Genomic DNA, 27974 nt, shown 5'->3' on the forward strand with positions numbered 1-27974 from the left:
TACTCGTCTCGATAGTTTTTTATATGTCTTTTTGATAATATCACTTTGCTGATTCCGGATTAGAATGGGAACCCCAGAAATCTGCGCAGGTCGCAAAAGGCGGCAAAATGGATGGGGTGCTCAGGCTCAAGAGCCATTGTTTTATCACGTAGACCCTCGTGGACGTGGCTAAATCATCTTTCTATCGGTCCCTTACGTGTGTTTCATCAAGGTTGTGCCACTTTTCCTTTTCGGTTAAGGAAATATCTATTTTCATTGGATCAATGCATTGAATTTCCTTGATCACCACCCCAGTCAGTCAATTAATCCATAAGCTGTTCAATGCATTCCCATAATTTTCTGCTGACAATTTCTCAATATAAATGAACATATGAATACATGATTCTTACCGCACACTGTATAAACAACAGACAGTCATATCCTTAATATCAATACATTTATTTGAAAGAAATCAAGCTATAGAAAACAGAAAAAAAGTAATAATAATGATTTGATAACATATGCACCTAAACCATGAAACCATGGGCATTTAGTCTATGTATACAATATACATATGAATATATTTACAGGACGTACTGCCACTACAAAGATTTAAATAAGCAAGCAGAATAAGACTGTCAAAATGTTTGTAAGCAGATAAATCAATCTAATAACATAAAGAAATATTTATATCCATTGAAATATATATTTCCAAATTCTCCAAGGTCATGCTGATCAATTTTTTATCTCAGACATATATGGCAAGTTAATCAATTCACATAGTATATAAAAATATTCTTTTCTTTATCTCGAAACACATAATTGATATTCACTCGATGAAGGAACTTCCTTTAATCAGTTTCCCTTGGTTTTCAGTGTACAATAACATGAAGGTAAATATGAGCAGTTTGCGCCTCTCATTAAAATATCAACATAATCAGGTCACTAGATAGGAAACTACAATTAGCCTCTTCATATCTGCTTCAGTTTCTTTCGAACTCAACGCTGTTTTTGTTTAGATTTTGTCAGTTTACTGTTATACACATATAGTTCACAAAGATCCCAGGTTCATATATGACCATTATGATCCCCCGCCTGTCACGTTTTGTTTCCGGAGCAGAACTGAAAAAACATGAGAGATATCTTAACCAAAACCTTGGCACCTAGATAGGTTTAGTGGTAAACTGGTGCCTTTTGACAGTTTGGTTTATTTTAAAAATATATTTTTCCAATTTCCTTGTAACGACTTGTACTTGGACTGAAAATGGCGGCAGTGCTCGTTTCCGGAGCAGATCTTGAAAACCATATAATATTTCTTCACCAAACTTGGCCCATAGGTCTAGTGGAAAACTGGTGCCTTTTGACAGTTTGTGATTAAAAAAAAATATTAGACTTTGCCCCAACTGGTGACTTTTGATAGTTTGGGAGTTTTTACGAATGTTACCTTAGCACGTGCATAACTCGGAAACCGTTTACACATTCTACAAAAAAAACATCTACGCAGGGTTGTCTGAGAACCGTTACCATAATAATCTAATTGAGATGTGTACAACTTGACAAAGGAACTTGGACAAGGTATATGGTGAATTATTGTGAAAACACAATTAACAAGTGACACCAGAACCAGCCTACGTGCATGGTGGTAACATGAAAAGGTGGCACCCGAACCAGCCTACTTCCTCCCAGTGGGAACCGTTAACATGAACAGGGGCGCCCAAGCAGCATTAATGTGAATATGTCCCAGTTACTGGAGATTTCAACTGTGAAAAACTGAAACTTGAAGATTTCTTTCATGTGCGGATTATGACTCAACTCATTCACTCTCCAACACATTGTCTTGGAGTTACGCTGGACTTGTTGTTAACTGATCACGCCAGTGCTGTAGCATTCCAGACTCCAGTCTTCTACTCAGATCATCAGATGATTGATGCTGTATTCTCAGTACACCTCATGGTGACCCCTGCTCTCAATGATCTCTAAGTAAAGTAAGAACTCCCTTACTGATTATTGTTTAAGTAATAACACAGCTCATTACAAATACAGTTACGTATTCTATCATAAACTGCAGATGGCAAAACGACAACAGTAATAACTTTTTTAGTGCTTGCAATAAGGCATAGTTCACAGGAGTTAATGTTTTGCACACAACCGGACATGTCATATTGGCGGGGGATATGAGTATGTCATGCTTGTTCTATAAAGGTATGCAATCTACCATCACACAGCCGTAAGTAAAGAAAAACCTTCTGCTCGGGCACGGTGTCTCAGTCACTGGACTTGGTTGCGTGGTCTAACTATACATTAGTTTTATTCACACAGTTTCAAGCTGTCACACCGACTAAACCAATAAATCACGAGAACCTATTGATTCCGGGGGTAGAACAAGCGAACCCTGACGAGGCGAGTTAATTCTACTTCTTGAATCAACAAATTCTGGTTGACTTCAGATTCTCGCGGACTTAAACCATGTATTGTTTGGAACAAAAGATTTCCATGATTGTACATAATGACGTATAGTTTCGTCAGTTTTACTTGTTTGAAACACACGTTCTGAATGGCAAGTGAATTCCTGGCTCAGAATCAACTGCAATAACAATACTGTGACGTCATCATAATAGTGTAAATATAGAACTTCTGATATGTGAATGGGTTGTGAACACGAAGGATCAAAATCATTAGAACACCTTCACATCATGTAGTAAGTTCTTTCGACATACACATACACTTTACCCCTTGCCATAGAATTCATCTCACATGTAGCAATATTAGATATTAACTATAAAATAAATATAGCAAAATATATACAGAAAACAGTAAGCACCATGTAATATTTTTTCCATTATGGTATCCATTATTAGTTGAATACAATATAGTGTTATACACTTCACACATATATTACAATAACAATAATTTCATATGGATACAATATAAGTTGACAGTGCAAGAGAAAAACCAGTCTAGATTATCTGCCGAAACAGATTACAATTTCGTATTAATGGCACAATTGCTGCGAAAGTTATGTGAATGGACCACTGACAATAAGTGATGACAGTAGGTGATCACAAAAAGGGTAAGCATGTCCTGCTATATCGGTTTCTCAAATACATGTGGGAAAGCACCTTCTAAGGTTCATGTGAAACCATATGTAAATACATATCAATGATAACGCAGTACAATCAACAGTCCAGGCTGTGCATTTTGGATGAGTTCAGCAATCTTTGTCTGTATCCTTTGAGTCTGGAATATACAAACATATATGTAACAAGTGAAACATCAGGATATCTGAGGCAATAGCTTAGTGTGTATTGATCGTGCCTAAGTGTCAATCTTTAGCACCTCTGTGACAAGAAAAGGAATTTAAGTCATAAAGGCAAGTTCTTTGCTCTTTCTCATCGTAGCAAGATAAATTTGACATAGTATTCGTGACGACAGCGCTGCTATGGATACACATACACAAAGGGAAATCTACCTTGACATATGTCACCTTCCAGTGAAGCCTGGTCCCGAATACACATATAGCACTCATCTTGCATCAAGTCATCCTCAGCATAGTAGATGTGGTCATCAGCTGTACGAACATACGTATAAACCAAGAGAGGGACAAATGGCAAAATGAACTAGTCATTAATCTGAACTTTCTGTGGCACACAATATGACAATTTCATCACTGTTTACCTTCTCGGTTCGAAGCATGTACCATTGTGTTATTTACCTTTAGCTACAACCTTGTTACTTTTCTTCATACATTCGGAACATTTCAGTAACAGCGGTATTACCTCTGGTATAATGAAGCATCCCCAGTATTTGCACTGTGTATTTTCACGTTAGTTGAAAAAATGTAGATGAGAAATGAAATCATAAGGAATTCTCAAGAGTAATTTAATAATAAGAACATTTGTGTAAACATAAATAATCTTATGATTAATTATCTATTATATGTCAAATGAATATATTGCACATATTCTTACACTTTATTAACTGGTGATGCATCCTTACATACTTTAACGTATTATCATTAACTGTCTTATACTCACAGACTGGGCATCTGAACCAATGTCCTTGTGCTGCTTTCAAGTGTCTCCAGACGGGCATTTTGTCCTTTGAGAGTTTATCATAAAACTCAATGTCAGCAATGACGTGGGAAACGTCTCGCTTTAGTTCTGTAATGAGCTTATATTCGTCTTCAGTTATTTTTTCCCTTGTCTTGATAACTGCCCTAACTTTCTGCAGAAGTGCCAAGGTTGAGGGTAACAAATTGTCTTTAGATTCCCTTGATAATAATTCATGCAGAAACACAGCAATGGTATTTCTTTGGAATTCGTGGAGAGCGTCTGAGACTTCTTGCTCAGTAAAGACATCTCGTTGGATTTTCAGCCATTGCTCAAAATTGTTGATGTCATGCCAAATTCCATCATGATCCTCCTCCTGTGGTTCAATTATCCTTGATTTCAACTTCTCCATTCCAATCAGGAATGTCTTTTGGTTTTTAACTGCCACCAGGCGAGATTCACCTTCACCAGCATTTGCTATCAATTCTGACACATCACCTTCACAGTCAAAGCTGTCTATGTCAGTATGTATCACATTCTGTAGGGTTGTGAGCCGTTCTGTTGTCATCTCAGCCAGGGCAGCCTTTTCCATTTCCATTTGTTTGTGTATCTGATTTAGTATAGCTCCATATCTGGTATTACGTCTGATTGGTGTGCTACACCATGGGCAGCATGGAAGCTGTATCTGCTTGCTGGCTTGAACATTTTCCATTATTCTGTCCAGAGCATGTACTTCAACTATATGTCCACATTTTTCTAAGAAAATAAACCTGGCTGTTGAAATGTCTTCTGACTCTGGAAGGAAGGCTGACACATCATCTTTGTGACATATTCTACAGTAGCCTGGACAGGTTTCTCCACATAGTCCAATACAGGTGTGTTTGCATTCGAGCTTTTTGCGACAACGTTTATCACAGCGATTTCTATCGCAAACGTCTCCACACAGTTGTTTGCATTTGAAATGTGCACACGCCCACGGGCATGGTTTGTCACATTGTTGACATTTCTGTCCACAGGGATTCTGACATTTGCTGTGAGGGCAAGCCGTCTCACAATCTAAAGTACAAGGAGGACATCTAGAACAAGAAGCTTTGCATGGGTGTCCGCAAATAAGAATCTTTGTACACTTCTTCTTGCATGGCACATGAAGCCGTCCTTCATTGCATTCATAACAGAATCCCTCACATGTATGTCCGCACAGGAGTTTTGCATCACATCGCACCAGACACCGTCCTTGATCCTTTTCTGTACACAGTACCTCCCCTGTGTGACCACATGGCCAGGTTTTGGGAACTGTCTCATAGCAGATGTGGTCATACCCACACAGATTTCCACATTTATGCCCACATTCCAAAATTTCCTCACACTCGCTGAGACACACGTGCATCCCTGGATCCACGCTGCAAGGTATCTCCTGTGTATGTTGACATTTGGGAATAGTTCTGCTAACCGGAAACTCACATGGCGGACATTTATCCGAGCAAATGGCAGGACACGGATGACCAAGGTTGCAAATCGTCCTCTGGCATTCCTTCTTACAAGAAAACAGCACATGCATTGGGTCATATGCATGGCATTTCAATGTACATGTGTGTCCACAGTTCAATACAAAGTGACATTGCTTCATGCAACCACCCTCAGGGACTAGTTGGAACATTTTAGGATCTGTGACAACAATGCGGTCTGTTCTAGGATGCGTCTGGCAATAGAGTTCCAAACCTGGTCCCATTTGATTCGAATCTTTCAGGTCCTGAATGATGTTTTTCCACGTTTCACTGTGCCGTGCCAGTAAATCAAAATTGCCAATAACGTATAGTCCTATTTTTGCCCTGGATAGGGCGACGCATATTCTGTTGTCAGTCTTCAAAAACCCAATCTTTTCTTCTTGGTTGCTGCGTACTAAGGACAGGAGAACGATGTCATTTTCTTCTCCCTGGTAGTTGTCAACAGCTGTTATCAGCAGACCTTCTTGTCTCTCTGGTGTCATCATTGACCGCAAATGTGACACCTGAGCTGAATATGTTGACAACACTGTAATTTGACTGTGACTGTAACCCTGTTTCAGTAGATATTGGCACAGTTTCGTTATGTACTTTGCTTCAAAGTCGTTCAGATGACTCAAGAGTTCCTTGTTTTCTGACTCCTGTACAGAGTGGTTAATGAAGTAAATGTTCTCTGAAATTCCACGAACATCCCCATAAGAAAACACGGATTCATGATCTTTCAACTTGTCATAGATGTGCCTCAACACCTTGGAGATGGAGGGCCTCATTCTATGCTGTAGCTCAAGACAATCGCAATGTAAACCATTGTTAATCATCCGTTCAAATAAAGATAGATCCAGGTTATATCTCCTGGCCAGTTCATACACGTTTGGATTTGGTCTAAGTTGTTTGTGGTCGCCAATAAGGATGAGGTGCTGACACCCTGGACTAAGTGATGTAATGATATGTCCTTCCAATACTTCAGCTGCCTCTTCCACAATTACAATAGGAGGTTGTATATCTGTCAGAAGGGTCTGGTATCTTGCTGCTCCCGTTGTAGTTAAGCCAATCACAGATGAATGTTCAAAGACGTATTTGTCGACCAGTGCATTTGCTTCTTTGTACCTATCAGCAGCATTCTGACATACTGACTTCAGGGGTTCCATCAGGTGATGCATCCTCTGACAAAATAGTTCAACCCAGTACCTGTACAATCTCCATCGGTCAGCTATTGACAGAGCATTTGCATCTACACTAGATGCTTCATGCTCTTCCATTTTGGTACGGGACAAAAGTTCCCTTCTCAAACGAGTTTTCAGTGTCTGTCTGCTATCCCTTTTCATAGAAGTCTTATGTTTAGTTTTCCACTGCTCATCTGTCAAATCACAATCAAGAAGACTAATAGCAAGACACCGATTCCTATACATGGATAAATTTCGTGTTTGTAATTGCAGGTATTCATCAATGTCATCAAGCTTCCTTTCCTTTTCTGTGTCATCCACTTCTTCATTTTCATCTACCTGTTCAATGTCATCATTTTGAATGCTTCTCTTGGGTTCTGCTGAAACTGTTGGATGCATTGAGAGCTTCTCCTTGCCTATACCTTGGATATCAAGCCATTCCAGGAGGGCAGAAAAACAGTCCTTCTTACCGAATGTATGTGTAATCTTCCTATAATGTTGCTCCATAAAGGGTTTCAGATAATCTTCATGAAGGACACCTTCTGTAGTTGCATCAATTTGTTGTCCATATTCTTCTAGCTCTCTTTGGCAAACTGTGAAGTCTTCCCTCAATTCCTGTCGTATTTCCAAAATGTTGCTGATCTCTTCATCCAGGAAGGTTTTGTGCCTGAACAGCTCAGATCGTTTGCGATTGAGGTTATGGTTAATCAATATTTCACTTTTTGAACGCCCACCCACACGAAGAACCTTCCCTTTAAAGAATGTCAAAATTCCTTCCAAGAACTGATCGAGAGCATGATTTGTGTAGCAAACAACCAGAAGTGGCCTCGAATTATCAGGGTTCCATGCATGTCTGTTTTGCATCAAAGATTTGACAATCTTCAGTCCAACATAGGTCTTGCCTGTTCCAGGAGGCCCTTGAATGATGGCAAGTTCCTTCGTAAGAGCTGTGTGGAATGCATGGAACTGGGATTCGTCCATATCAAGATCACTAGCAATGGGCCATTCCACTTCTTGACATACTCTTACAGAATTGAATGAGGTCCCACTATCTTCTGACGTCATTGCAAGACCACTCATATCATAGCTGATAGCGTCATCATGTCTCAAATATTCTGGAGTTGCCAATGTTGCACGACATTCTACAAAGTATTCAGACATCGGTAGCTTGTTGCTCTCTATCTGCTGAATTCCGATTAGCACATGTCGATATGCAACAAACAGTGCTGGAGTTTCTACCATTGCAAATTGTGTTCCTGGATCAAGTTTGACTTTATTATCAAACTTTATGTCAATCCTTCCTTGTTGGAGTTTCTCTGGCTTTCTGTCACTTATTATTGCAAACCTCACTGTCTTGAAGTTATCAGAGGAGATGCAGACCATAGACCCATACATGAGTCTCTTTGTATTACCCCAATCCACTTGTGAAAGTTTGCTTACATCAAATTGTAATCTGTATACAATTCCATCTTCTGAGCAGAAGAATCGCCTTACTAGTACATTCTGATACAGACGAATTGTTCTTCTGTCCTTCATAGCCAACAGGTCCTGGTACTCTGAAACACCGTCTCGTAAAGGCTGAATGAAATCTTCCCTGAGTAGTCTATACTGAACATCTAAATATTCATCGACATCTGTGTATCTGCCGACTGCCTTGTTTTTCGTTAGACTTGGTTTCATGGATGGGTTTATGTCATCATTTGTAGGCATGAGTTTGATGTGACGGAAATTGTCATCCTTATGCAAGAAAGTATCTTCACATGCTTTGACTCTTGCTTCTTTCAATGATGCTAAATCAAGAAGGATCTGATGATGTGACTCTTCAAGACATGTTTTAAACTGTTTAGCTGTAGCTGTCAGTATCAGCCTGGGTATTGCTGTTGGATCAGTACCAGTGTCCTTCACTCTCCGTACCATCTCTTTCAAAATTGTTACCATGTCTCTGAAGAAGTTTTGAATTGTCAATGACTCAATTGTATGTACTTTTTCTGCAAGTCGTTTTGTTAGGGAGAGTAAATGTTTTGAAAGAAACCCTGTCATCTTTGTTAGGATTTGCAATCCAGTCTTTGGTACAACCTGACACTCACATCCTTTGGAAATCAGAGACAGAAGTAGAAGAATGTGTTCTATGTCAAAGTCTTCATTATTCAAGAGGTCCTCCAGGTCAACATTCCTAGCAAGAGTGAGTGCTATTACAGACGATGCCTGACATTGTAAAGACCTCAATAGGGACAAAGAAATTGTTCTGTCAGTGAGATTTTCATGAATCCATCTATAGTCTCTATCCACCAATTCGTCTGAACTATCTGTGTCATCTTGATGTATAATAGGAATAGTTCGCATTTGGGTCTTTCGTTGTGCTTGGCGTTTCGAGTTTGAAGGCTTCAAATCTAAACCTTTAGAAATTACAGTCCCATTGCCAGTTTTCGTGTTACGGCTCGGATTCTTGGTTTTAAATCCCAACATTTCAACAGGAGCTGGCACCATGTGTGTCTTACGTTTCCTCCCTTTCTTTGAATGTTTGTTTTCTCTTTTATCTTCAGATATTTCCTGCTCTTCTGTGTCATTAACACCTGTTGCCCTGACAGTTGGTATGGAATACCTTTGGAATGTATGGGTATTATACCTTTCACCTAGATAAGGCACTCCCTGAAGAAGGCCACAGTTATATGCCGGGCTCTTCGTCACATTGTCTTTCATACCATCACTGATAGGAGATTTTCCCATCATGTTGACTGTGTGGGTATGATTATCACACTGCTTTGATATATGACTTTGCTCTTCAAATGTGTGTGCCCTGCCTTTCTTCCGATTCTTGAAGTCTGTATGGTGTTGTGTTTTGGGTATTGTAGAGTCAGCTGGAACATCATTATCTGGCTCCACATTTGTTGAAGACTCCAAAGAATCTCTGATGGTTGTTTCTCCATGGGTAGCATGTCTATCCAATCCATGATCCGTTTCTAAATTAGAGGATTCAGGGTAAAGGTTTATAGGAACAAACTTTCTCTTTTTCGGTTTTCCTTTCATCAGTCTTTTTGAAGTTGTATCCTTGATTCCTGTTCCATCATTATCATCTGGGTATGTTGTTAAGGATGGCAAATTGATAGAGCTTGGGCTCTGTGTGATAGTGTCTTCACATTCATCATCGGAAAGCTTTTCATCGCTGTCTCTCTGTTCCAAACAGTTTGCCAGCTCTTTCAAACTAACTTTACCAAGTGAAGGTGTACGTTGTTCTTTCTTGCCTTTCTTATTTTCTCTGGTCTTCTTTCCTGCCTTGGATGCAGGCCTCAGTGGTGGGAACTCCTCCATTTTGAATGTTTTCTTGAGTCTAAAGATATACATTAGAAGTCCTCACCAGGAACACTGCCATGTCGCTAAGTTATCTGAAATAAAAAAAAGTATGTGCACTAAACGAAACAGCAATGAGACATTATTAGAGTAATAGTTACATATTACAAACATTTAAACGTCAATAATACTGTGTAGATATGCTTGAATTTCATACAGCTGTCAGTGGTTATTAGAGGTCCTGTCGTTTTCGCTTCCTCGTTCACAGTCAAGCAAGCTTATAAGTACCCCTTCTGTTTACGAATATGACCACTGGCGAATAATGTCAAGTAAAATATTCACATGATTCCATATCTGTATTGTGAAAACCTTAATACGAGAGTATAAATGCTTCAACAGATGATACACATATTATTGATCTATGAAATAGATCTTTGAACGAAACAATGTACAGCTGAATACGATACATTTGCTCTTCCCTTACCTCCTATGCAACGCGCGGTATATTTATGTGTACACCGTCGCACCCTGACTACCCCATACTGAGTCCCACAGCCAATTTCACATAAATCCCTACCTCTATTCACCGAGCGCTGTACAAGTTTTTTGTTTCCCTGTTGTGACTGATAAACGTCAGCAGAGGGCGACTTTGCCAGCAATCAATGGGCTGATAACGTTGGGTCTATTTATAGTATTGGCAAGCTCCCAACACAGATACAGTTGCGCAATATGAACACTAAGCAATGAAGTGGTGTCACAAAACGACTGGACGTAATAGCTATTTAATACAAATATGAATTGCTCACAATTCAATACAAATGTCACGGCCAAAGAGCTTTTGAAGTTATGTTTTGATCTTTTAGAAATACGAACAAATTCAAAATAAGATGATAACCATGTTTAACAAATCTCTCATTCCCCAAAATGACTTGTGATTAAAGATGGCTTGGTAACAATTTGTCATATGTGTGCTGGTTCTTTGCAACGAGTAAATTGGCAGTGGTAATTTGTCTGATGTGAGAAAACTATTGCAGTCAAAATGAAATGATTTGATTTATTTGAAAATAATTTGCATCTTTCCTGCTTACTACAACAAATGAAACACTTTTATCAGCACTTAAAGAATCTGACAGCTTATATACATTTAGATAAGCAGCAGAGTGTGAATGGCTTCCACTTTTTCTGTGGGGTTATTTGATACGCTCATTGAAGGCAAACTAATGCTTAACATTCTTTCTGTATCTTTGAAATTTTACACTACTCATATATATTTGAAACAAGCCGAATAGGACGGAAACGTGTGCTTGGTCTACTTGGATCAGCCAACTTGTCTCAGCGGGCAGTTTGATATATGTCCTTCGACAGTTTAGCTCGATCATTCAGATATTGAGTAAGTTCTGTGAATCAGTTAGTTGTCACCACTATATAATGAAAGCAGTGATGAGGACTTGGGGTCTGTCTATTCACTTCTATGTAACGTTAAGGACAATCCCATACACGCACACGTCCCATGACTTATTATGGTATATGCATGTAATGACGACTTCTGTGCATAGCCACAAAAACGTACTTAAATGACAAGACAAGACAAGAGGAGAAAGTACTTAGGCTTGCAATTAGCAGGCTGTTTTGTATGAGTGTAGGCAAATACATGCACCGACATATACACACATGTAGCAAGGACATGTATATGATATGTAGTATTCTTGGAAATTAGGTATATTAAGTTGTATTGAACTTATTTCTTATTTTTTGAAATGAAGTAGGTATAAACAGAGATCATTTAATGTTTGGGTATCTTGAATGTTCATAATATTTATGACTGTGTTTCCTGCCCTCTCATGTCTGATGTATTTACTAATATACATATGCATCACATAAACGTAATTATACTCAATGAAAAACATTTCTTCAACACACATGATGTGATGACACATCATCCAGCACATGTGCTATGAAGCCATGTATCCACACGCACTCAAAACAAATATACACACATACACTTACCTACATTAATCAATGTATTTATCAATACCACCATTCAGACAAATATCATACAGAACATTCCAAAATTCACATATACATGTACAAACAAACATAACAAAACATATGAAGGCATTCTTGCAAATATACGCTTATCGTGACATTTTGTTTCAAATACTTGTTTTCACTTCTTTGATAGGCATTTAGACGTTGGAGTACTAAGTAAGGATAAGAATTTATGGATGAACAACTTCTTTATTACAATTTAGAGCGACGTGTCGGTGTAGGATCTAACACCGTTATTACTTGCTTGATAACTGTGTTAGAACCTACACCGAAACGTCGCTCTTAATTGTAATAAAGAAGTTGTTCATCCATAAATTCTTATCCTTACTTGTTTTCAATTGATTAAGACCTTCCTAGTTAGTGGATGGTGGACACAGGATAGTGACAATGGCCATGAGCGTGAACACGTGCCCAACGTTAGTATGTAGTCCCCGTGACACTGGTTAGGGCTTTATATTTACAAGGTTCGAGATAAATACTAATGCTTTTTATATACAACATGGCACATTATGACTTAAAGGGCAGCCATAAAAGTATTTAAAATAAGGCACAAATAAGTGTATCGATTTGGTTATTGGACACTTTTCTAATCTAATGACCTACAGAAATATTGTTAGGAAATACTTACATCATCTACATTTGAAATCATCAGCTTTACATGAGTGCAACATTGTTATTTAAGCTTAATTTATTCACCAGATACTTCAAGCTAGGTATGTCAGCCTGAAGAGAATATTCAGCAATCAAGCTTTTGCATGAACACCACCTGTCCATAAATGTCCATGAAGCTCATAGTGCACTACGATAGCAAATTTGTAACACATACATTATGAAATTGTCATGGATCGTCATGTTGATAAGAGATGTAAATATATACATGACGTCGTCATGATTATGATAACATACTCAACGCTCACCTCAAATTCTTCAAACCGATCTGCACGTTACATATTATCAATGTGACTGATCTAGTTTCATTTTCATTTCTAAGTAGTACAACAACAGTCCTACTTTCACTTTTGATACAAGGACCGCCTCCGTTGTCTGGAGGTAGAGTGTCTACCTGGAGAGCGGAACGTCGGGGGTTCGATTCCCGCCCGAGTCATACCAAAAGACGTTGAAAGATGGTACTTGTCTGACGCTCGACATTATAGGGCTAAATAAGGGACTGGTTGGGTCGGAGACAGTATGCTGTGTCTGAGTGGGGTATTCATGTTAAACTGCGGCGTGGTATCTCAGTGGGCACGCCCTATAAATTCGGCATGACTCCGAACTAGAAGACTCACACACACACACACACACACACACACACACACACACATACGCGCGCGCGCGCGCGCGACGTTAAACCCGATTTCACCTCACCACCTTTTGATACCATGAAATGTGTAGTGCTTGTGTTTTCACTTTGCTTACGTGGGCACGGGTGGCCGAGGCGCCTAAGGCGCCGCGATTCGCTGTGCAGAGTTGCGTCCCTTCAGCACGCCAGAAACCTATGATTGTGGGATCGAATCCCGGTTCGCCCCGATTATGTTTCTAGGTTTGTCAGCACCATACCCGTGCTCGTTGGTTTCATCGAAGTGGTAAACGCCTGAGACCTGCATCACTTCGGGCTTTCCTCCCACATTAACCTGACACCCCGCGATATAACTGGAATACTGTTAAAAGCGGCGTTAAACCAACAAACTCACTCACTCACTCACTCACTCAAATAGTGGAGAACACTCCCCATAACCCTTTCGTGTGCCAACACGCTAAGCAACAATATTTGTGTTCAAAACTTGAGGTAGGTGTATCAATTGCTGACAAGTCGACAGCAAACATTAACCTCATTATATAGAAGCAGGAAAGCATGCAATGAAATTCTATTCTGAGGTCATGTAGTCGGTGATGATCAGGTACACGAGACAAACGAGGAAGCTGTTACATATTTCCCAGTTCAAACAACCAAACATGAAGAGTATTACCTGTAGGGTAGAACATTGTTACTCTCTTCACAAGCAATTGATGCAAGTGTAATTGGTGCTGGTGACGTCCATTTCATTCTGACATGACGGTTCTGACATTTATGCAGTAAAGAAGTAAACGACCAAAGTAATTTTTCAGTCATTTGAAGCGCTTACAACGTATATTTATATTTAAATCCACATGCAGGTAAACATTCGGGGGGGGGGGGGGGGGGGGAAATAATCTTAACATTTTGACAAACTTGACAATCGAGGCACAAATGTCTAAGAGGCGGTGGGGTACATGTACCTGAGGGCACTAACCATTTGCTCGTCACAGTGAAGGTCCTCCTTCAAATGTGCCTACTGTCGTAATGTGGTAAACAGTTACACCAACCTCTACTCAAAACAAAAATATATGCTTCATAGGTTATTCACATGCTGCCTCATCATACTATGTATCATCGCACTGTCACAGCCATAGATTAACTATTTAACCTTCTCATTCATGAAATGAGATTCATAGTACCAGCTAGGTGTTCCCCAAAGACATAAAATTCCACCCACCAATTCAGTCAACGCGAGAAGTGACTTTTTCTGTCCAAATGATCTGATGCTTTGATAATGGCATTGACTTTATCGCAAAGTGTGCTCAGCAATCCTCTTCAACAGGAAACAATTAAACACAGCAAATGAATTGTAAATATTTATTTTCAAAACACTGACAAACATTGTTTTTCTGATCATCAATTTCAGAATAATAATATGAAAGAGGTAACCAGGTGATAATAGCTTTCCAATAGTGACAAAACTTATAGACATTATTTCATAATCCGGCTCAACCTAAAACAAAGCGGGTCAGTCGGGTAGCCTAGTGGTTAAAGCGTTTGTTCGTCACGCCGAAGACCCGGGTTCGATTCCCAACATGGGTACATTGTGTGAAGCCAATTTCTGGTGTCCACCGCCGTGATATTGCTGGCACATTGCTAAAAGCGGCGTAAAACCATACTTACTCACTCACTCACTCACTCTAAAACGAAGCCACTTCCACCAAACTTTCACAACATCCACTAAGTAGTTAATCCTTTAAAACTCATGGATAAACACGTTTATTTTCGTCCAAAGCGTAGATATGACATTATTTTCAAGCAGTGTTGAGTCTAGATCTAACCATATGTGAAGACCACTGGTTATCTATATATTCATACCAGGTATAATAACAACAGAATGTTTAGTAGTGTAGTACTGCAGACAATGTGAACCATATCAGTGATCTTAATTTGCCTCTGAATCAAAACGTGACCCGCGGTTATAAGTAATATCCACACCAATTGAAACCTTTGAAGTCCAGGTAATCACAATTTACTCCAAACAATGTTAATTGTTTGTATAAGGCGATTCTTTGTCAGACACATAATATGCATTCAATAGACATTAAATATTTATAACTCTCAACAAGTTTGTAAAACATCCCAAGGCATATTTTGCTTAAATCGACTGAACGACGACTACAGTTAGACATATGGATTAATGTTTAAACATAAAAATACTATGGATGCATATTTAAATGAAAACGGTAAAATTATTTACATTGTTGGAAAAGTTTTGCTACTGCTACCTTACAAAATCACTCCATACAATAAGATCCAGTTTGGTTAAAGCAGGTGTCTGTATATGCCAATTAGGACAATATTGTGTTTGTTAGTACATAATAGGAGCAGTGATATCATACTTTATCATCAGCACGTTACTCTCTCCCGATGGATGGATGGATGGATGAACGGATGGATGGATGGATGGATACATATATTACACCTCACATGAACAATGGTTGCAAAAGATCTGCACAAATGGTTCACAGCATATCCAAGTTATAGTTCTCAAGATTGGCCTGTTCTGACCAGGCTGCAAAGCGAGCTCCATCCATCTCTGGTGCAAGGGCATTGTCACTTCTCAGTCTGTGACCACTGCCACCGATTCCAGCGTTACATTCTGGGCACTTCGACTCTTCGGTTGCTCCACCACAGTCTCCGATAGCGTAGATATGCCCTGAAAAAAGAAATTGACTAAGTTACTAAGGGAATCAGGTCGGTGGGATAATGGTTGAAGCGTTTGCTCGTCAGGACCTGGATTTAATTGCCCACATGGGTGCAATTTGTGTTGCCCATTTCTGGTGTCCTGTGCCACGATATTGCTGGAATATTGCTAGCTGCAGTGTAAAACCCAACTCACACACTTTGGGAAGCATAGCCCCAAATTCTATTTTGTACTTTCTCATACCAACGAGTTTCATCTAAATTATCCAAATATAATCTGAATACCATGGTCAATACTACATGTAGTATCTGGCTACGACTATATATTCTTTCCTTAAGTTAGTTCATTGAAATGATTTTTGAGAAAATACTCAAAAAGCGAATCATAGCCATTAACCACTTCAGTTAATCACATTTTTTTAATTGCTCCACAGCCACGGATACTAAAGGCGAATTTTAAATGAGAACATATGACAATAGGGTCTCCTGAGATGAGGGATTAACCTAGGGTCTAAAAGCTCCCTTCAATGATGGGAAAATGAGAGCATAACGAAATATTATTACCATTGGGGCATCTGAACCAATGTCCACTTGTGAGTCCCATTGCTTTCACTATGTCCACCCTTTCTTCTTCAGAAATACCAAGACCAGATTCTGGAACATGTTTTTTGAGGTTTTCAAAGACAACCTTCACTCTATCTTGCCGTTGTTTGCTGAACTTCTTGCCATATTTCAAAGTCCCCTGTATAGCTTGAAGTTCTTTTTGCAAAGCCTCTGGTAGATCAAGGTTTCTATTTGCTATGATTTTCTCAATCTTTAAGAGCCTAAGGATAGCCTTGTTCCTATCAACTTCATCCTGGGCATCTGAGATTTCTTGATCACTGAGAGATGATCGTGTCTCCATGAGCCATTGTCGGAATTTCTCCAGCTCCTTCATACCGGAAATAGCATCTCTTAGAACCGGACGAAGAACGGCTTCTTTGCAGTCATCTGCAAGCTTTTCGAAAGCATCAAATAGTTTTGACACACGTTTCATGAAACGAAATTGGTTCTGAATAGCATTGAGACCAACTTCAGAATTACCATAACCCTTATTCAGCATTTCCATTTTTTCTTTTCGTTCTTCACGACCAACCTCCCTGCTGGCTTCAGCTTCAAGTTGAGCTTTCAGAACCTTTATTCTTTCATCTTTTCCAATATACTTCTTTTTCACTGTGTCTATATCCTTCAGCATTCTTTTGATGTCAGATCCATATCTGATGTTCCGGCGAATCTGTGTCTTGCAATGAGGACATGCTTTTAATTGGATGGCATCATTTTCAGGAACCATTTTCATGTACTGGTCCATGGCAGATACTTCAACAATATGGCCACAGTCCTCAAGTTCAACAAATTTGGCATCCGGTTCGTCTTCCGTGCCAAACATGATTGATGTGACTTCATCATGATTGCACTCTCTACACAGACGTGGACATGGCTCGCCACATAGACCGATGCATGGATGACGACAGGGAAGAAGTTTCAGGCACGGTTCATCACATGGAGGTCTGTCACATGGCTCACTACACTTCTTGGTACATGCGTGATGCAGGCATCTCCAGTCACAGGGCTCGTTGCACGGCACACAAATCTCGCCGCACATTTTGTAACATTTGCTGTGTGGACATCGGTTCTCACAAACATTTCTGCATGGGGGACAGTTGTTACATCTGTCCTTACATTCATGACCACAGACAAGGCTCCTCTTGCAGTTCTTACGGCATGATAGGTGTAACCTTCCTTCATGACAATCATGGCAATTCCCAGCACATGCATGTCCACATTTAAGCATTGTGGAACACTTTGCCTTACAGACAGCCGAGTCTTTCCTCATGCATTCCACATCATTTGTGTGTCCACATCTCCACGTCTTCTTCACTGTCTGTTTACACTGATGCTCAATTCCACAGGGGTTACCACATGTATGACCACACTTCATGGTTTTATCACATTTATGTTGACAAACGTATTTCAGTGGATCCATGCCGCAGGGGACAAGTTGTTTGTGTCCGCAACGTGGAATTGACTTTTCCACTGGTACCTCACATTTCTCACACTGTTGATAGCACAATCGTGGACATGGGTGGTTGTTCTTGCAAATTGTTTTTGGACATGGCTTATTGCATTTGTATTCTTCATGATTGGGGTCATATGGATGGCAAAGTCGAGAACACACATGTCCACACTCCAGTCTGAAGGTGCACTGCTTCATACAACCACCTTCTGGAGCTTTATTGAAGTCATCTGGTTTCCTTGCAGCAATGCCTGTGTCTCTGGGATGATTCTGACAATATAAGTTCAACGCTGTTCCTATCTGGTTGTTCTGCTGCAAATCTTTCTTTATTTCCCGCCACAACTGACTCTCTTGGGCAAGAAGATCAAAGTTTCCAATCACATATAATCCTTTCTTTGCACGTGAAAGTGCTACACAGACACGGTTTTCAATTTTTAGGAAGCCAACACTCCCTTCAGCATTGCTTCGCACGAGTGACAGAAGGATTATGTCATTCTCTTCTCCCTGGTAGTTGTCCACCACTGTCAGTCTGACTCCCTGGAATAATTGCTTTGGCATCATCTTTTTCAATTTCAGTAGCTGGCCTGAGTAGGTTGTGAGAATTGTGATTTGTGATCTTTCATATCCCTGTTTCATTAAATATTCACACAATGCTACAACATATCTGGCTTCAAACTCGTTGGAGTGGCTGACTCGTTCAATGTCATGCTCTTCTTGATATCCATGGTTGATAAAGAACATGTTGTCAGATATCCCCTTGATCGTGTCATAATTAAGGACAGAGGAATGATTTTCAAGCTTGGGGTAGATTGGCTTCATTAACCTTGCAATTTCGGGCCGCATTCTATGCTGAAGAGCCAGTGTGTCACAGTGCATGCCATTGTTGATCATTCTCTCAAATAACGAGAGATCTAACTTGAATTGCTTTGCAAGTTTGTAAACAGTTGGGTTGGGCTTCAGCTGTTTATGATCTCCAATCAGTACCAAATGTTCACATTTCTTGCTCAGAGTTGTGATGATGTGTCCCTCAAGAACCTCGGCAGCTTCTTCAACAACTATTACCTTGGGTCCAATTTCAGAGAGAACCTGTTGATAGCGAGCTGCTCCTGTTGTTGTCATCCCTATCACTGTTGCTGTCTCCATGATCTGTTTGTCTTCAATCATCTGTGACTCTTTGTACTGAGTTACCACTGCTTTGTATCTCGCCTCCTTTGTTGATATGTCCCGTCGCAGTCTTTCGCAGAGACAGTGTACCCAGAATCTGTACAATTTCCACCGTTCATTCATTTGGAGTCCCCAAGGATCCCCGATATGATTAGCCTCTGCTGATGTCATCCTTTGTGTGGACCTTAATCTCTGTAACAGTCGTCTTTTAAGACGTCTTCTGGCTTCTCTCGGTAACTGGAACTGCATTGCATCTTCTTGCTCCTTTGGGCCCCTATCCAAATTTGTCACATCAAAGGCAACATATCCACCTCGTTCATATTGTAGACGCTCAATCATTCTCTGAAGTTTGTCAAGTTCATTCTCCTCCATGTCACCATCGTCCATGTCTTGCATCTGCCTCTGCTCTTGCAAGAGATCCGCTTCTTCCTGCACATCTATCACTCCATCATCCTCTTCTTCATTTTCAATGTCTTCCTCATGTAGCGGTTGCTCAATTGTGTTCACCATGTCACCAAAGGTGCCAATGCCTAGCCACTCGACCATGACAGGTGTTGATGGTGGCATAAAGCCATTTGCATCCTGCATCTGCATTAGCATCATCTCCATCGCCATCACCATCTCATCATAGTATTCACCCATGAATGGTCGCAACACGTCTTCATGCAATATCTCTCTTTCTGCAGCTTCTATTTGCTGACCAATCTTCTCAATCTCCAGTTTCAGGTTCATCATGCTATTACGAATTTCCCATCTCATCCGTCCCGTATTTCTCATATCTCTGGAACTGTGAAATTTCCGTGTCTTTTGTCTCTGCGCTTTAAGTGAGTAATCTTCCAGTAGTTCACTTTTTATCCTTCCTCCAACTCTGATGATACTTCCTCTGTAGAAGGATATTATTCCTTCAAGAAACTGGTCCAGTGCATGGTTTGTATAACAAACAATCAGCATTGGTGCATTGTTGTTTGCATTCCATGCCTTTGCATTGTGTAACAGGGCCTTGACAATTTTTAAACCAACATACGTTTTTCCTGTACCGGGTGGTCCTTGCATAATGACGAACTCTTTGGTGAGGGCTGTCTTTAAGGCTTTGTACTGTGACAGATCCAGATGCAGTTGCTGGGCAGACGGCCAATCTAAATGATTCAGTATTTCAATGTTGTTGGCGATCTGGGATTCTCGGCTGAAGTCGTAGCTGACCTCCCTTCTCTGAAGTCTCAAAGCAGTGTCTTCCCTTAGGACAGTCTTCTCATCCACAAGAGGGCGCAGGTCATACTTAGTAGTTCTTAAACCCTGGAGGTATCGTGGTGACCTCACCTCACTCTCACATTCCACTATGTACTTTTCAAATGGAAGATCGCCATCATGGAGCATCTGCAGCCCTCTCAAGACATGTCTGTAGGCCTCAAAGTAAGCTGATGTCTCAACCATTACAAAACGTGTATCTGATGAAAGGATGTCTTCCAGTGCTGCATCATTTTCAAGTAAAACATCAAGTATACCATCCTGAAGTTTCTTGGGATCTCTATCAGAAACAGTTGCAAAAAGAAGTGTTTCAAAATTGTCATGAGATAAGCAGACCAAAGATCCAAATATCAGTCGCTTAGAATTTTCCCATCTGATTTTCCGCAGTTTTCTCACATCAAACATGATTCTGTGGAGAAGTCCGCCATCTGAACACACTGTCCGCAAGATCTGGACATCATGATAGACCCGGATGTCCTTCAGTCTCTGACCTTTCTCTCCTGGCACATTGGCAGTGAGATATTCAGCAATGCCATCCCTCAAAGGAAAGATGAAATCCTCCCTCAGCAAACGGAACTGGACATCCAAATAATGATGAAGGTCCCTGTATCCACCAACATCTATGTTCTTGCGAAGGAAAGGTTTCTCCTCAGGATGTATGTCCTCAACATTTGGAAATATGGACATATCTCTGAAATCATTGGGTGGTTCCCCATCATTATACTCCTCTCTTTCACCCCGGCCTTCTTCTTTTGTCATCCTGTCAACAGTTGGTGATTTTACATCCTGCAAATGTTTCAGGTGAAGACGTATTTCTTCATCTACAATATCGGACTTTAGCTCGAGATCAGGCATGATCATTTCCAGGAAACTCTTTACACCAAGAACATGAATGTATGAATGTGGCAGTCTGATAGCCAGTTCCTTCATAACTGACATCAAATCTTTGATGAACTGCCTCTTTTCTCTGGCATTTTCATTTGGTCTGTGCCTGATTTCGGTCAAAACATCAGGAACATGATCGTAAAAGCTTGACCGCTGAACAGTGAGCAAAAGTTCAATAAGGCTGGTTGGAGCAGATGCACATAAACATGCTTGAGCAAGGGCACCAACAATTGCATACATCATATGAGATGGAAGATTGTGTCGTTTTAGCAGTGAGCCGAGACCAGATTCTTGTCCAAGGGCCATAACAATTGTAGATGGATCCTTTGACCGTAGTTCTTGCAACTGTCTGTAATCAATGTAACGGCCTCCGCCTCTTCCACCTCTTCCCCTGAATCCTTGTCCTATACCTCCCCTGGCACCATCTCTGTCATTCTGTCCTCTCCTTTCTTCCTCTCCATGATGAGCACCTCTGCCCCTGTATCCATCGCCCCTACCTCTACCTCTGTGCTCCCCTCGGCCTCTTCCTCCAAACCTTCCATGATCCCCATCATGTTCATTGTCATTTCGTCCTCCACCTCTGCCGCCTCCATTACCCCTGAAGCCTCGTCCTTGTCCCCTACGGCCGTGACCTATCATTTGACCACGCCCTCTCCCATCACGGCCATCTTGTCTGTAACCAGGTCTGTAATTGCAAAGTTGTGTTGGCATGACATAGCCATTGAGAATTATGGATCAAATACAACTTTATTTAATATCAAAATTCAACGCCAAAAAATAATCAGTTTCTATTATCTGCTGAAACAGATTCCATTGGGCGTAAAAGGCAAAATAGTGATCAAACATATACGAATGTATCACATAAAATCACTGATGACACCAGGTGTTTGCTGACTCTATTGGTGGTACCAGCCACTCACAAAATTTGCAAAAAAAAACAAGAAAGAAGTGAGCAAAACTCACATACCCCCGTTATCCCCGCTGGTCAACAACAAATAGTAAATAGTTTGTTAATTAATAAAATATACCTGTTGCTTTAAGTCAGAGGAACTGCCCTTTCCTCTGTAACCCCATGAGGGTGCATTGTGTTTGAAATGAACACATGTTTTTGCAAATATATTTCAATCTAGTGTGTGATAATCAATGCTTAGCACAACATACATTCTTGATGTTTCTTAATGTGTCCATGGAAACGGCAAAGATTAAAAAATTCAGAATCTTCAAACTAGCAAAAGGCACAAGTACTTATTGTGGTTAATGGGTGTAGCACGTTTGGTGAAGCTAGGGTGCATGGTTAAAAAGATATGGGCCGTACACAACACCCACCCTAAAAGTTTAAGTTTCTAATGTATCCATGGAAACGGCAAAAAATAAAAAATCAGAATCTTCAAACTAGCAAAAGGCCCAAGTACTCATTGTGGTAAATGTGTGTAGCAAGTTTGGTGAAGCTAGGGTGCATAGTTAAAAAGATATAGGCCGTACAAAACACCCACCCTAAATGTTTAAGTTTCTTAATGTTTCCATGGAAACGGCAAAGGTTAAAAAGTTCAGAATCTTCAAACTAGCAAAAGGCACAAGTACTCATTGTGGTAAATGTGTGTAGCAAGTTTGGTGAAGCTAGGGTGCATGGTTAAAAAGTTATGGGCCGTACAAAAGCTCGGGCTGAAGTACGGACGGAAGGACGGACAGACGGAACGCTATATAGTAAGTGAATATTTGTTGCCCGGCGCCGCACCAAGGAATACTCCTGCCAAACGGCGGAAGACACAATCGAGTCTGGACGGCATAATCGAGTAACAACGCGTCAGTGAGAGACAATCCAGTGACACGATAGCGCGTTAATTGATATTGACACTACAACGATATGTTAACTTTGAATTACTTCTGCTGCGTACCAGTGCAGAGATTGTGTCACTTACAAGCAAGTAGAAACACTTATGAAATATGTTAAAGCATCTTAAAAAAACAATAAACAAGAATTACAAAATGGTTTAGTTTGGCAACATGAATATTTTGAATTACTGTCAAATTTGGAATATATTTTGAAAAGACATTATAACCTAGATATGACGTCAATAGAACTCTCAAAAGCAGCCCACCTTTGAAAGTCATCATCATCGTTGTCCATTGTAAACAACCCAGATGCGTTGTATGGTCTGAAAGTAACAAAATGTGAACATACAAATACAACATCTGTAATTTCAAATATAACCTTCAACGTCATCTAAAATTTAAACTAATAAAAAGGAACTATGACAAAATAGCATTACTTCATAAACAGTTATACACTGAAAGGTTCTTTCAAGCGATGGAAAGTATGCTTCCTCGAAACCTGATGTTTGACTGATGACATCGGGATCGAGCAGTGTAGTCATACACCGACCTATCTAGATAACCTAGATGTTCCCTGGTCCGCTGAGGGTAATGTTGCTGCTAGTGAAATACGTTTCGGTTTTATCGGGTTTCAGAGTAAGAAACCACATACACGATGTGCAGTGTCATCGAAACTAATTTTTAAATTACTTTTTTACTTGACATTCGGCTAAATGCTATATTCTCGTTTCCATCACACATACTTAAAAGACTTTTTTCATAATCTATATTGTCACAAATTGTATATGTCCCGCAAAAACAAATGCCAATATTTTGATACCATACACCACATTAATATCATAATAGAAAATATCTTGCAACTATTCAACCTCTGCTCAAAGTTCGTCACTCCTGTTATAAACCGCTTTTACTGACTGTGCTGTCGCAGCAGATAAGTGTGTGTATAGTGGTCGTCAAGAGCCCGTGGATAAGTAATCGCTATAAATAGCCCTAGTAATGTTAGCTAGCTAAAGATTTTGAAATAGCTGTAAAGATATCTATAGAAGCTGCACCTGTCATATCATTTAAAATTCGTTCAACAATAAATGAAATTGATCTGTAATATTGCCTAATCTATGAGTTTTGACTATATATAGACGCAGGCACACATTCGGTGTGTATGACGCATGTACAAGTGTGCATGTCGCTTGAGCCATGATGCGCCCTATCAATATTTAAATGATCTTTACAAAAATGCAAATATTGCTTCAGGGTGACAAACAAATATCTGGGCAATCTGTCTTTTGATATGAAATATATCCACACTGGTCGAATGAGTAGAATAACTTCTCGCAAATTCAGTTTATTAATCGTCTCATAGTTATAAACATCGTAACAAAGGGGGCCTATGTTCTGGTATCTGGTTCTCTATGACCAGAACCCATTAGTCATACCTACTCACGTGCTTTGTATATACCACATAACAAGATACATGCATACTCTATTTATACCACACAACAAGATACATGCATACTGTATATATACCACATAACAAGATACATGCATACTGTATATATACCACATAACAAGATACATGCATACTGTATATATACCACATAACAAGATACATGCATACTGTATATATACCACATAACAAGATACATGCATACTGTATATATACCACACAACGAGATACATGCATACTGTATATATACCACACAACGAGATACATGCATACTGTATATATACCACATAACAAGATACATGCATACTGTATATATACCACATAACAAGATACATGCATACTGTATATATACCACATAACAAGATACATGCATACTCTATTTATACCACATAACAAGATACATGCATACTCTATTTATACCACACAACAAGATACATGCATACTGTATATATACCACATAACAAGATACATGCATACTGTATATATACCACATAACAAGATACATGCATACTGTATATATACCACATAACAAGATACATGCATACTGTATATATACCACATAACAAGATACATGCATACTGTATATATACCACACAACGAGATACATGCATACTGTATATATACCACACAACGAGATACATGCATACTGTATATATACCACACAACGAGATACATGCATACTGTATATATACCACATAACAAGATACATGCATACTATATATATACCACATAACCAGATACATGCATACTGTATATATACCACATAACAAGATACATGCATACTGTATATATACCACACAACGAGATACATGCATACTGTATATATACCACACAACGAGATAAATGCATACTGTATATATACCACATAACAAGATACATGCATACTGTATATATACCACATAACAAGATACATGCATACTGTATATATACCACATAACAAGGTACATGCATACTGTATATATACCACACAACGAGATACATGCATACTGTATATATACCACGTAACAAGATACATGCATACTGTATATATACCACATAACAAGGTACATGCATACTGTATATATATATATATATATATATATATATATATATATATATATATATACCTAATAACGAGATACATGCATGATATAAATATATACTACATAACAAGATACATGCATAATGTATATATACCACATAACAAGATCCATGCATACTGTATATATATACCACATAACAAGATCCATGCATACTGTATATATACCACATAACAAGATACATGCACACCGTATATATACCACACGACGAGATACATGCATACTGTATATATACCACATAACAAGGTGCATGCATACTGTATATATACCACATAACGAGATACATGCATACTGTATATATACCACATAACAAGGTACATGCATACTGTATATATACCACATAACAAGATACATGCATACTGTATATATATATATATATATATATATATATATATATATATATATATATATACCACATAACGAGATACATGCGCTCTGTGTACCACACAGTTGTACATGCATACTGTATATATATCTCTATATATATATATACCACATAACGAGATACATGCACTCTGTGTACCACACAGTTGTACATGCATACTGTATATATATATCTATATATATATACCACATAACGAGATACATGCACTCTGTGTACCACACAGTTGTACATGCATAGTGTATATATCTATATATATATATATATATATACCACATAACGAGATACATGCACACTGTATATATACCACACAGTTGTACATGCATACTGTACATAGCGTATGGGTGCTCTACCGCTGAACACTGTGTGGGACGCCATAAACGATGACATCTTCCGCTTACGACATTAACAACCATTCTCAAAATAGGCGGTACACATCGATAAGAATATTCATATCAAACGAAGGACGGCCATAATTCGTCAATAATTAAATATATGTACATACATTTGTGTAACCCATTTAGTGCAATAGCTAAGCAACACGACTGTATGAGCTATCTGACAAGAGGGAAATAAGGCCTACGTTAAGCCTGTCCTGTACTTACCATAGGACTTGAATGGGACCCGCCAGTTCTCCTAAATCACACGCGACCTTTCCGAGAACTACTGAGACCACTCCTTATCCACTGTTATATACAAGTCGCTACAACTTGGGCTTTCCAGGAACTGAATTGAAGAGCTCAAAATACTCGCCAACTCATTCTATTTTCGCTTTCGTTTCTGTTTCCGATAAGATCTATGCAATCTTTCGCCGAGCTTTATCACATGCATAGTGCTGAATAAGGACACAGGAACGTATTATCATGTCACGAATAACCGTGTGGGCATGTATGAGCCGTTTGAAGTACTCTGACTGTATCGCCCATATTGGTATTTCCCAAAGGTCACGTGATCGCCTATAAATAGCCATGACTCGAGTAGACATAGGTGTTGGGTTTTATCCCCACTTTCGTAGAAACCAGAGATAAAAGACGGCCTTGTAAAAATGCTGACCATGGTACTCGCATTATGTTGATTCGTTTATATCGAATGTTATATCTAGACCTTAGCTTCATAATTGCCCGTGCATTCTACCCCGAGAAGAGTATGCTACCTGCTCCATGAAGTGAATGTGTGTGTGAGGAGGGGGGGGGGGGGGAGTATGCGTTGGTGGGTGTGGTGGGGTCTGTGTGTGTGTGTGGGGGGGGGGGGGGGGGGGGGGGGAGCTAGTCTTTCGGTAACTCGACACAAATTATATATAAGGGAGGTTACTCCGTAATCCTTGTTTTCGATCGCTGGGGTCATATTATTGAGTAACATTTTCACCGCACGGACACCAGCGTAGCTGGACAATTGCAGATACAGTTTGGATTGGTGCCAGGGTTTTTTTAGGAAGTGGGTGCCCTTAAAATACCAAAAAACAATCATTGCAAATAATTCGAAAAACAATATCCGTTTATTAGCAAAACTCAGTCAATTAATTGTCAGTTTTCTTGAAAAAAAACAACATCAATATACATATTTGATATGCTTCAGAAAGAGGGACTAAGCCCGCTTAGCCTTTACATCATGTTACAATGGGAGAATATATCCATAGAAATATTATTCAAAACTGGTTAGGAATGATGTTGGCGTACAGAATATAACGTCGACTATGAGGTGACCAGGGAAGATCCGGGATAGAATTGTTCTTCAGCAGTAGATGGCGACTATATTTGTCCTAAGAGGCGACTAACGGGATCGGGCGGCCAGCCTCGCTCACGTTGAGGCAAGACATTGTATCCCAATTGCGTGGATCGATGCTCATGATGTCAATCGCTGGATAAAGTAAGGATAAG

The 27974-nt window shown here is 39.6% G+C and overlaps 2 protein-coding genes across 4 annotated transcripts; both read right to left on the reverse strand.

Annotated features, from left to right (window-relative positions):
• Positions 1-457: 457 nt before the first annotated feature.
• LOC139447363 (NFX1-type zinc finger-containing protein 1-like) lies at positions 458-13005 on the reverse strand. 3 transcript variants are annotated; one of them, XM_071228675.1, is made up of 4 exons: positions 12948-13005; positions 4014-10076; positions 3449-3547; positions 458-3216 (listed from the first exon to the last, which is right to left on the reverse strand). In XM_071228675.1, the coding sequence occupies exons 2-4, from the start codon at positions 10033-10035 to the stop codon at positions 3188-3190; spliced, it is 6150 nt and encodes a 2049-aa protein (XP_071084776.1). In that variant the 5' UTR covers positions 10036-10076; positions 12948-13005; the 3' UTR covers positions 458-3187. The 3 variants fall into 3 exon arrangements, with proteins under 3 accessions (XP_071084776.1, XP_071084777.1, XP_071084775.1); XM_071228676.1 differs by lacking the exon at positions 12948-13005 and adding an exon at positions 10559-10607; XM_071228674.1 differs by lacking the exon at positions 12948-13005 and adding an exon at positions 10466-10546.
• A 1710-nt stretch (positions 13006-14715) lies between these two features.
• LOC139447407 (NFX1-type zinc finger-containing protein 1-like) lies at positions 14716-27005 on the reverse strand. The gene is made up of 4 exons (XM_071228739.1): positions 26703-27005; positions 23459-23515; positions 16577-22044; positions 14716-16025 (listed from the first exon to the last, which is right to left on the reverse strand). The coding sequence occupies exons 2-4, from the start codon at positions 23485-23487 to the stop codon at positions 15832-15834; spliced, it is 5691 nt and encodes a 1896-aa protein (XP_071084840.1). The 5' UTR covers positions 23488-23515; positions 26703-27005; the 3' UTR covers positions 14716-15831.
• Between the last annotated feature and the right edge of the window lie 969 nt (positions 27006-27974).

Source organism: Haliotis cracherodii, unplaced genomic scaffold (genome assembly GCF_022045235.1).
Source record: "Haliotis cracherodii isolate W230 unplaced genomic scaffold, xgHalCrac1.p SCAF_7, whole genome shotgun sequence".
Lineage (NCBI taxonomy): Eukaryota > Metazoa > Mollusca > Gastropoda > Lepetellida > Haliotidae > Haliotis > Haliotis cracherodii.